General features: G+C 38.1%; 1 protein-coding gene across 1 annotated transcript in view; it reads right to left on the reverse strand.

The window, feature by feature from the left end:
* Positions 1–10,289: 10,289 nt before the first annotated feature.
* CDCA2 (cell division cycle associated 2) overlaps positions 10,290–12,102 on the reverse strand; it is a 49,525-nt gene continuing 47,712 nt past the window's right edge. Inside the window, exon 15 of the mRNA XM_059926242.1 lies at positions 10,290–11,573. Coding sequence (XP_059782225.1) covers positions 10,366–11,573 — 1,208 coding nt within the window. The 3' untranslated portion in view covers positions 10,290–10,365. The remainder of the gene's footprint in view (positions 11,574–12,102) is intronic.

Consider the following 12,102-nt stretch of genomic DNA (forward strand, 5'->3'; position numbering starts at 1 on the left):
GGCCCACGGGGAGGCCACACTTGTCCACACTGAACAGGGACACCCTTCTGCAGTGGCTGCATCCTAACCTGGTCTAGGGTCTGTGGACAGCTCATGAAGCTGAGGAAGTCTGGGTAATGGTAAAAACAAAGAATACTTGTATTCCTTACAAAAATAAAGGAGAAATGTTCTCTCTGACCCCCAGCAAAACAAAAACCTTTGCTGCAAAAAAGCGCCCTGCTCAGCTGCAATAAGGTGAAAGGTTAAATGTGGACAGAGTAGTCATATATAAGCAGTTTCTTAGTTTTCTGGTGGGAATACTTAACAACCTAAGTATGCTTCCCCAGGAGGTAATCTATTATATTTTGTCCAATTTCTTCCTCCAAAAACTGAATCAATTCATGATGTAATGCCCAGGGGAGAACAATCTTCTGGAAACTGAGTATCTTTCTGGGGACAAGGTTGAGGAAAACATCTTAATATTGTTACAGCTTTGGCCTGGCGGTAACAGCTCTTTGCTTGTGGCGATGGCAGGACAAGAACCAGGAAGGCAGCAAAATGTCAAAGGACACACGCCTCCGAACTGTTTGGGATTTGCCTAGAATTGTTTTCCTCTCTTGGAGAAATACAGGCTATAAATCCGTTTGGACATTTACAGGACAGCTGCAGGACCCTGGGCACGCACTTCAGGGCCTGAGTTGAGAACGCTGCTTGTTCAAAGTGTTGGCATCTAAATGTAGATGTTGTCCTGATTTCTAGCTTAAGAAGTATTTCTTCTGACTTCTTTCCTGCTCCCAAACCTCTCTCCCCCAAAAAATTAAATTAGAGAAGAAAGGGTAAATCAACACTCATCATTCACTTCGTTTTAAGGAAATAGAGGCAACTTCTATTTGTGAGAGGTTCTGGATGACTTCAAAACCCCAAGTAGCTATTGACTTTAAGGGCTCCTCCAACTAAACTTTTACAAGAACAGCCAACAAACACCCATATGGCTTGGCCTTCTTAGGCACCTCGGTGCTGGAGGGTAGATGGGGCAGCTGAAGCAAGTGAAATAAACAAAAGGCCCCCAGTCTCTTCCAGGCTTTATCGTTGCTGGCAGCCAAGCAGAGAAAATCACTTCCCTCCTGTTCATCTTATTTATAAGACAGAAATAATAGTATGTCTTGCTCTGTATGAGATATACGAGATATACATGACAGAGACATGAAAATACATGACAATAACATAGAAGGGTGTTTTGTATGTTTTCCTATGGTGCGGCTTGCCAAGACAAACAAAACAAAAAATTGGAGGGTCTGGGACTTCCCTGGTGGCGCAGTGGTTAAGAATCCGCCTGCCAACGCAGGGCACACGGGTTCGAGCCCTGGTCCGGGAAGATCCCACATGCCGCGGAGCAAAGAAGCCCCTGCGTCACAACTACTGAGCCTGCGCTCTAGAGCCCACGAGCCACAACTACTGACCTGTGTGCCACAACTACTGAAGCCCGCGCGCCTAGAGCCCGTGCTCCGCAACAAGAGAATCCACTGCAATGAGAAGCCCGCGCATCGCAATGAAGAGTAGCCCACGCTCGCCGCAACTAGAGAAAGCCCGCGCGCAGCAACGAAGACCCAACGCAGCCAAAAATAAATAAATAAATAAATAAATTTAAAAAGGAAAAAAAAATTGGAGGGTCCAAGGCTAGATTAAGGGTTATGAGTATAGGTAGGTGGGCCCGGGTTAGCTATTTAAAGGAAAGTTGGGCTGTTGTGTCTCTATCTGAGGGGAAAGGCAGCCTCACTGGGAATTGAGAGACTCTAATTGGTTTGGGGAAGGTACGTTAGTTTTAAATCTAAAAATAAATTTATTTAGGTAAAAAAAGGAACCCTTCAGCGCTCGCACAGGGGTTAAAAAAAATGGGAAGAATTTAGATAAACCAGAGGGTCCAATAATTCCTACCCTACCCAATGCAAGAAACTCATGCATCTACCACATTTAAGTTTAAATACTAAGAAATTGGAAAACAGCATCTAAAATTGAAAAAATAAGAGCCTGCTTTTTTCCAAGAAGTTTGTTTCCACCCCCATCTCCCCCTCCCCTCTTGAACCTCACATTCACGTTTGCCCCTTGACAGCCTGAGAGCCATGGACCTCAGCAACACCCACCTACCCGCTCACGGAGGTCTTCCTATTTCTCACCATCCACACAGACTGCAAAAAACTAAGCATCTACTCCTTAAAATGATTTATACGTCCAGGACACGCCAGTCATTCTAGTTGATAGGAGTATAATTGGACCTTGCAACGCTTGGGACGTAGAAATCTTTGCGGTAATGTGCAATGTTTCTAACTAAAATGCAAGATGCAGGCAGTGTTGTATCTGTAGTGTTTACTATATGAAAGGTTAACAGCCAATGAAATGATCCAGTGGCTCATTTCCGTTCACACGGATGTCTGATATTGTTCAACAGAGCGGTCCATGAAAGTTAGAGTTTTATATTTCCAAAGGAGGACCTAAAATGTGGATTGAAGTCTGTTCTACCATTCTGAGAGGCAGATTGCCTGGCTTAACAATTTACGTTTTCAGTATTTCTCAAGTTAAGGCACAAACCAAGAGTCTGTTGGTCGTAGGTGACCATAAATTCAAAGTTATTAGTGTGACTAGTAAAAAATATATTTTGCCCGGGTCATGAAGCACAATGGCGCATTGCAACATGAATTATCTTGATTGTGCAGTGATCCTCCCCACAGATCCAAAGGGTGGGAATACGTAACAACCTGGATGGCAGTGGCTGGAGCCAGTAAACTGTGTTGCAGGCGTCGTCATAAAGGAGTCCTTGGTAACACTAGAGTGGGTGCTTTGGGGGCCGGAGAAGGCTGCCATCAAGGGAGTTTTATGGCATATTTGCTGGGTCTGATATTCCTAGAATTCTCAGGTTCTTAGTGGCCTTTCTAGATGTTTAAATACTTAAATTCAAGCATTTATCACTCTTCAGGGACTTCTGTAGAATTTATTTACATTAGGAGTTATTATTATTGAAGAGTTCATTTTAAAAATATTAGCCAAAAAAAGTAGTCCATTTAAAAGTATTACCACAAATGCAATTCTTTAAGACAAATATCTAACGTTTCAGAACAAATGCCACCTGCAAGCTGTAAATATGTGTATTAATTTTTCCCCACAGTATTTGCTTTGGCTGTGACCTCTCCTCACATTCAGTTGAACAAGGGCTAAAAATTGTCAAACCAAATTCTCGTTTGAGAGCTGAGCTCTAACTACTGCCAGTTTGAGAGAAACACACATCCAGGTTCAGGGAATATGTTTTGTTTGTTTTGGCTGTGACATAGGGCAGAACAGTTTCCATCCCATTCGAATGCATTCAAGAGAGTTTGAAATATTGCACAATAAAAGTCATTCATTATATCTGTCTCCTTTCCCTTCCAAAAACAAAAATGGCTGCCCAGTTCCAAGTCTACACAGGGGGCAGGAAGAAGGGGGTCACAGGGTCACTGGAAATCACCCAAGACTAACACCAGGTTTTTCAGGTTTGAGTTAGGGAATCCTTCTGAAATCTTCATTCCCCATGTACACTTCAAATAAGAAAAGACTAGTCACATTGGATTATTGCTTTGTTATGAACAATTGGAAAAAGGACACATTGTACGTGTTCTCACATTAGGCATAGCAACATCCAAGAGCCTGGCAGCCAAACTAAACTTACTTGAACTGAAAAATCTTTTTACTCACTTTCTCTAGGAAGTTTCAGCTGTTTGACACCAAATTTATACTCAAAAAAAAAAAAAAAAATTATTTCACTGTTTGGACCATACATCTGAAAGGACCTAGTTTTGCAAACGTCTCATGCTCCTTAGCAGTTACTTGATGTGTCTAAATAGAGAAAAAATTGACATTTACTTTGTGTTTACCAGCAAGCATCCGGGACATCAGAACACTAGAAATGCAGTTTGTTTTTAAATGTCAAAAATAAAGATGCCACTAACAGATCACTACACTTGACAGGACAAGACACTGCCAAAGTGAATTTTTTTTTAAAAAGCAAATTTTAAGTGAGTGAATAAAGCTATGAGAATAAAGAAACTAGTAGATGTAAATGGATGTTAACTGTTATCTTTACATTTTGGAGCTTAAAAAACTCACATGCAAATAGAGTTAGAAATTTGGAACTCAGAACAAAATGATAAAATCTGAATTTTCTTGAATTACATCTAAAACCCAAAAGCCAGCTGTTTGCTCCCAGCAGGCTACTTGTATCATAGAGAAGTCAATTAAACCATTTAGTCAGACAACATTGTGCCATGGACAAATGAGAAAAGGGAAGATTTAAGAAGGCTGCTTTCAAACTGGTCATTGGAAATTTTGGAACTCCCAACCTACTCCTTAGAAAATGCAAACTTGTATTTGTTTTTTAATGTGCATGCTCATTTATTTTTCCTTTTCATATAAGTGATATAATGCTTAAAGTATCAAAAAATAGAAGCAGTTCCAAAAAAATACTTGCTTCCCAATATCTTAAAATTTTCCAAAAACCTTTCTAATAAATCTTAAAATTAAGGTCATAGCCAGGCTAAGTATGATCTTGGTTGAAGATGTGGGACAAAAATATGTATCACGAGAATAGCAGTAATTACTTATCTTCTCACTAAAGCTATTAGGTTATTTGTAGTTCGTATCACGATTTCATAACAGAAAAGCATCAAAGAATGCACAGAATTGAACACACCAGTGAAAAATCATACAAACTTGAAATTGTTAGGCCACAGTACAACGAGTCCTTCTAGAGCCAAGTCAAGGCTCTAAAAATAATCTTCAAATAAATCTAAGACCAAGAAAAAAAAATTCACTATCTTTTTGCATGTGAAATTATTTATCGTAATTTAACTTCATCCCCTAACGTCTGCTCACTTGATCTAAGAATCTAAGTCCAGAGTCAACCTTTCAGACATACTACAAAGAAATCTGGTAGCACAAAAGATAGAAATGCAGAAGGATTTAAGGAGAGAGATTTCTTTAAAACTTTGTTATGGACAATTCACAATCTCTAGTTTTGAATCCATGCTTCATCCGGATGTATTCATAGGTTAGAATATAATGGGAAGAAAAATACTTAAAAATGTGTATGAGATGAAGCCAACTTAACACTGCCTAGTCTCAGTAAATAATAAGGAAAAGACATTTGGAATAGAATGTTGCTTTGGGATCCCCATTTCTCTAAAACTCCTATAAGTGAACTTTGTTCAAGCATCACTTCTTCCAGAAAGAAACAAAACAAACTTACCTGATCTGAAGTTGGTGCCACCTTGAGGGCGGACCGGTCCAGGGCATTCCTTTATAATCATACCCTGTATTGTAATTCTGTACTCCCCGCCCCCCCCCCCAACCCTTTAGAGAAAATTGAGCATCTTTAAGGCAGTGATCACATTTAGAAATTAATGCCTGGCACATGTACTAACGAATCTACGATCTGCTCACCTGGGATGACCTGGTGCAGGGAAGTTTTCCTATGTTAAGAAATAATTCTCAAATGCTAAGGCTACTTTCCAAGTAAGGATAGCGACAATTTTTATACTAAACCAAACTATAATAAAAATCTTAATTTATGAGAAGAATTGAATCAGACTTATTAGACAATTTAATTTTTAGCAAACAACTTTGAACCTTATTTTAATTCAACTCATTTCATTTTCTTACTGGTATATATTACACAGTGGTCAAGAGGAGAATTCTTTCTCAATGACTAAATCTTAGCGTCTCAGGGTGACAATTTTAAATCATGAACTGTAGCAAACCCTTTTATATGAGAAGATTGGGCTGAGTGTATAGGTACCCCAAGAAAGTTGGTTTCCTTCCCATATTTCTGATAGCTTATTATTACTGACTTTTTTGCCCTAAATGATAATGCATGTCTGGGTGTAATTGTAGGCTCCACATAGAATTGGTTGGTCAATCTTTTGCTTCTACTGGCCTCCTCCTTCACAAAAAGAACTTTAAACAAAAACTATGACACAGATTCACAGTAAAGGGGGAGACAAGCTTTCTTAGAGTAATCAAGATGGTGCGATGCTGGTTTAAGAACAGACATAGAGATCAATAGAACAGAATCAAGTCCAGAAATAGACCTACACATATAAGGTCAACTGATTTCAACAGAGGTGCCACTGTAATTCAATAAGGAATGCACAATCTTTTCAACAAATGGTGCTGAATGACTTCCACTAAAAAACCCAAAACAACTTCATCTCATACATTGTACAAAACTTAACTCAAAGTGGATCTAACACCTGAGAGCTAAAACTCTAAAACTTCTAGAAGAAATTTAGGAGAAAATCTTTGTACCCTAGAGTTAGTCAAAGATTTCTTAGGACAGAAAACTATGATCCATTTTTAAAAAAATGGATAAATTAGACTACATCAAAATTAAAATCTGCTTTTCAAAAGACACTCTAGGAAAAAACACAAGCCACAGACTGGGAAAAAATATTTGCAAGATACATATCCAATAAAGGACTATATCCAACTATACACAGAACTCTTTCATCTCAAAAACAAGACAACAATATCAACAAAAGGAAACATAGGCAAGAGGTTTAAATGGACGCTTCAATAAAGAGGATGTAAGAATGGCAAATAAGCACAGGAAAAAGAAGATGTTCAACTTCATTAGTCATTAGGGAAATACACACCAAAATCACAATGAGATACCACTGCACACCTACTAGAATGCCTACAAGGAACAAGGCTGACAACACCTTGTGATGATGAAATCGTGGAGCAACTGAAACAATATGTTGCAGGTGAGGATACAAACCGGTGCAGCTGCTATGGAAAAGCTTGGCAGTGTCTTCAAAACTTAAACATATCCCAGCCATACGTCCCAGGAATCCCCCTTCTAGGTATTTACCCAAGATAAAGGAAAACATGTGTCTATAAAAAAGATCCATATGTGAATGTTTATAGCAGCTTTATTTATAATAGCCCAAAAATAGAAACAACCCAAATATCCATCAATTGGTGAATGGATAAACTGGTGATACAGCCATAAAATGGAATACTACTTAGCAACAAACAGGAACCAATTACTTATACAACATGGATGAACCTCAAAAGCATTATGCGAAGTTTAAAAAGGCAGACACAAAAGGATACCCACTGTATGATCCCATTTATATGACATTCTGGAAAAGGCAAGACTATAAGCATAGAACTCAGATGAGTGATTGTGAGGGGCTGGGGTTGGGGGAGAGGGAAAGAGGCAGGAGGAAACTTCTTTCGGGGTGATGGGGGGGGCGGTCATGGTTACATGACGGCGTCAATTTGCCAAAATTCAAACTGCTAGGCTTAAAAGGGTAAACTTTACTGTAGGTGAATGACACCTCAATAAACCTGACTTTAAAAAGGAAAAGGAAAACAAGAGCTCTTTCAATACAAAGCACAAATCAGGCATTATTAAGTATCTCCTCCTTGTTATGCCAGGTCTACAGCTGAAGTCTGGGCGTTGGGGGGTGGAGGCAATCAGTGAGAGAAAATGGAAGCAACGTGTTTGCCAGGTCAGATCCAGAGAAAAGAACCAAATAACCATTTAATTTTAATTTCAAGGAATTTATCTTACATCGTCACGCAAGCCCAGTGTGGCATAATTTTCAATTACAAAAAACTGGAGGCAACTAGCGTCCTTCAGTAGGGAGATGGCTAACTACATTATAGATATCCAAAGTGTATCATTCTATGCAGGGGTTAAAAAGACTGCAATGGCACCAGGGCTCTCCAAAATGGTATTATGTTGAATAAAAATTTTAACTTGCAAAATGGAACATAGAGCGATCCCATTAGAAAACAACAAAACCTATGTTTACACAGGCAAAGGGTCTGGAAGAGGTTTGCCTGCTGTTACTGGTGCTGACACCTAGGAAGGTGGGGAGAGAAAGGCGTAGCTGCAGGATGCTTGCATTAAGTGGGGGGAAGACACTTTTTCATTATGCACAGTTCTCTACCTCTTTCAGTAGACACATATGACTTTTGTAATAAAAATGAGTGAAAATAAAAGTTAAGGGGAAGCACCCGTAGCAACAGTGAAGAGCTGCCCTGGGTTAAGGTAGTGCACACAGGACGAGAACTTCAGATGTCATGCTGCCATCTTCTGGAACAAGCAAGAATCTATGGGAGCAGGAAAAGATAAAAGTAGAAGCCATTCTAAGGCAAAATGTCAAGGGTTACTGCGGTAGAAAAGATAAGGCAAATTTTTGATTTAGCCATTAATGAAAAGAAACAGTTAAAAACACACAAGCATGATGACATACAGAAATCATTAACTTTTCACAAATTTTATGATACAAATGAGATGGTGGATACAATACCTCCAAGTTGTTTTGATTTCTCAAGACTTCTTTTTAGGAAAACAGCCCATTTGTTATTTACAGATAGCAACAAAATATTCATAGTGTAATATTTTAAAAGGAATAGAACTTGTAAAGTGTTTATCTTTCTAACTGCAGATGCTTGAAAATGAGAACAATTTTACATTTGAAAAACCAAGCCAAAAAAATCACAACCAAAAAAATCACAGACCAAAATGTCTCCTTCATCCTCACTAGCACTTTTTGGGAAATAAAACAAAGCACGTGAAATTCTGAAAAAAATTCAAATACAATTGAGATCATATATCATACAGTAAAAATGGCAGAAAAATAACAGTAATTTTAACCTTCCTATGAACAAAGAACACAAAATTTTTAAAAAACAAAACCCTCTAACGTTGTATGTTTCTGAAAGTTTTTTTTTTTTTTTTTTATTGACCAAAACCAAAAAGCTTCATAAGAAGTTTTTTTTTTTTTTGGTTTGTTTTCAGTGGTAGACATTTGCCAACCATACCAAACTATAAATGGGGGGAAAAGCCCATAAATAATTTACGTGTAAAGATAAAAGAATTTTTGAAACAATCCACCCTTTAGCAGGAGAAATTGGGGATCACTTTGAGTGTTAATGTAAAATACATTAGTCTTTAGCAGCAGGAGTTCCAGACCTATTGGTGCCAAGAAGGTAACAAATAGTCTCTATCTAAGGCAGGGGAAATGGGCGCCCAGCAGGAGCTTTCTTCCCTGTTGTGTTATTTATAGAGAGCCCTATTTGTTAACATGTTTCTGCTATCACAGGAGTAGGAGAGTTTAATGATTTAAAGGATTTCAAAGACAATTGTTTAATGCTACAACGATTTACCTGCATTCACAAATTCTAAAAATATAGCAATTTAGATTTTCAAATTGCTGCCACCAAAATTGTGGTAGGATATACTGCTGAAGCTTAACTGGACAAACCAAAACAAGTACTAGTTCTTGGTATGGTGAAATAAAAAGTCAGAAAGGCTGGAAAATGCCATGTTAAAAAAGAAATCAGCAACCTGCCACCATGCTTCATGTTAGTAAACCAATTTTTTAGGGCCTTTTAAGTGAGTTTCTGGATTTTTTTTTTTTTTAAATGGAAAACCATGAATTCAATCCTAAATTACCTGTGACTAATCTGAATGATCTGGGAGATGAGTCTTCAGCTAGACTGCTTATAGTTTCACCAAAAACCAAACCCGTACTTCCTACCCCCCCAAAGCATACAAGAGTGTTGTTTGAAGGTCAAAATGCTTCCATGTTAGTTATTTCTAAATTATATATTCACTTGATAATGACAGATTTGCAATATTCTGGTTATTGAAAGAATTTTCCAAAATCCCATGTTTAAGATTTGATTTTAATCTATTAAAACAAAATTTTTATTTGAGACAAAGTAAATTATTAAAGCTTCTCTTAACTTTAACCCAAAGGGAAAAAACCAAATTTTATCATTCCCATCTTTCCTAATTGTTAAAATTTTTAACCAGTTTTTTTGGGGCAGCCTTTTAAAATAAAAACATACCTCACCCCACTTTCTTTAACAGTTTCAACCTTATGTTACCTTCAATTTTCATAAAGTTACATTAATTCTATCAATTTGTTAAAGAACAAAACAAAACGCTCTTCTCATCCAGATATAACAAGTCAACTCTAAAAGATGCTTTTTTTACAACAGAAACTCTAAACCTTCAGTGGTAAATATGTCCTAACATGAAATAAAACTTAAGAGACATGCTGTTAGGTCTAAAAGCAATCCTTTTTAACAGAATACCAATAAAGCATTTATCATTTGGGGGGGAGAACATGTTTAATACAATGCTTTCAGTTTGAAAGATGGAGAAATTCACTTATTTCTACTTCAAAGTAGGTTCTACTCAAATAATTTTATTTGAAACTTTTAAAATACTGAGGTTTCACAAAGGATGGGAACTGGGATGAAAGAATCTTTCAGGCATGAATGGCTGGTTACCTTCTCTCTTGCCAAAACGTTCTGCAGGGAATGTCAGTTACTGCTTTAGTTCGCTGATACGTCCGATTCTCTCGAAGTCACTTGGAGAGCTTCCTTCTGGTTGAGAAAGGTGGTTCTTTGGTAGCCTCTCGACTGGGTGGTATTTTTAGGATCTGCAAGTGTAGGTGTACAAAAGCTCTTCCTTCTCTTCGCAGGTAAACTGGCAGCGGCAGCAGCAAAGCCCTCACTGCTTTCTTCACCTGATGTGGAGGGCAGCACACAAGGTTTTTGCCTGGAGGACCCGTTCTCAAATCCTCTGCTGTCAAAGGTACCTATTGTTCTCCTCTTGGTTCTCTGGGAAATGCCAGAAGCGGGAGGCAATGGAAGTGAAATCCACACAAGCCCTTCTTCACTTTCCAAACCTTTTTGTAGCCTTGTGCTGCGTCTTACTTTGGTTTCACTCTTTGTTCTCTGAAAGGTTTGCTCAATGGAGTCAGATAAGTCTTTATACAGTCGGGAATTTTCTAAACTAATTTCTACAGGGCTGCTCACACTGTAGGAAAGTTTGGGATTCTCGGTTTTTTCCAAATGTAAACTTTGCCCATCAGAACAAGCCACGGACTGTCTTCTGTATTTCCTTTCTCTGTAACTCACACCACGACTACCTGCTATGGAGTTTCTTCCCAAATCCTCACCTTGACTTTTACTTTCTTTCATGTGGTCAACTAAGACATCTTCTGAACAATCACATTCTTTTTGTGTGTCGGGCATTAAATGCTTGGTCTGCAGTTTTCCTTCTGGGACAACTAAGAAGTCATCCTGGTTTTCACATTTGATGTTTATATCTTCTGAGATTTTAAAGATTTGAAAAAGGTTTTCCATATTTTGACCAGCAGCAGAAAGTTCTTGGGACTGCATGGTAAAATCAGGTTTTGGATTGTCTGATACAATGGGTGTTTCAGTCACAGAAGGACAAGAAATATGGCTGTTTTCATTCTCAGTCCCAGTTTTTAGTTCGTTTTCACTTTCCAACATAATTGCTGCTTTTGGAATATTTTTGTTTTCATTAGTTTCTATAGTACTTGTATTTGAACCTTGCTCAAAAGTAGCATTAATAAGTGATGAGGAACTTTTCACGTCAGAGTTGCAGAATTCAGACACATCGTATTTATTAAAGCCTCGAATCATCTGCCAATCCTCTGGGTTCTGGGGCAAAATATTATTTCTCTTCGGAAGCTTCACTTCTTCAAGTTCACCATTTGAGTTGAAATCATCTATGGGCATGTAAGTAAGTTTAAATCGAATTAAAAAGTAAGAGTGGAAATAAACTTTCACAAATCAAACAGGTGTCAAATTGTATTCTGTGTGTCAAGCTTTCAAAACAATCGCAAGACCTACAAATGCTACCCTGTACTTGTCCCCATCTGTCATTGTTCTTTCTCTTTCAGTTCTTCCTCACCCCACAGGTTAAGAAAATATGTACTTAATGCATGAATTAATAAAGCATATAACCTGAGACCATGGAAATGAGAACTGTATCTGAAATTGCTTCCTCTATTCTAATGTGCTTCCCATTCTACAAGGTCAATTAGCATGAGGCAGACACACTTCCTATCTCCCGAAAAATGAATTACTGAAAATCGGCAACATCATGCTTCTGAAACTTTTCCATCAATGTTCCCCCTTGAAATAGAAGAGAGAAAACTTGGAATTCTGGGGGATTTGAGGACTTAGCTAAAAGGGTACTTCTGAAGACACTCAAGTCTTATGCCCTGTGTTTAAAAAATTAACATTAAGCTGCAC

This window comes from Balaenoptera ricei, chromosome 6 (genome assembly GCF_028023285.1).
Source record: "Balaenoptera ricei isolate mBalRic1 chromosome 6, mBalRic1.hap2, whole genome shotgun sequence".
In the NCBI taxonomy this organism is placed as follows: Eukaryota; Metazoa; Chordata; class Mammalia; order Artiodactyla; family Balaenopteridae; genus Balaenoptera; species Balaenoptera ricei.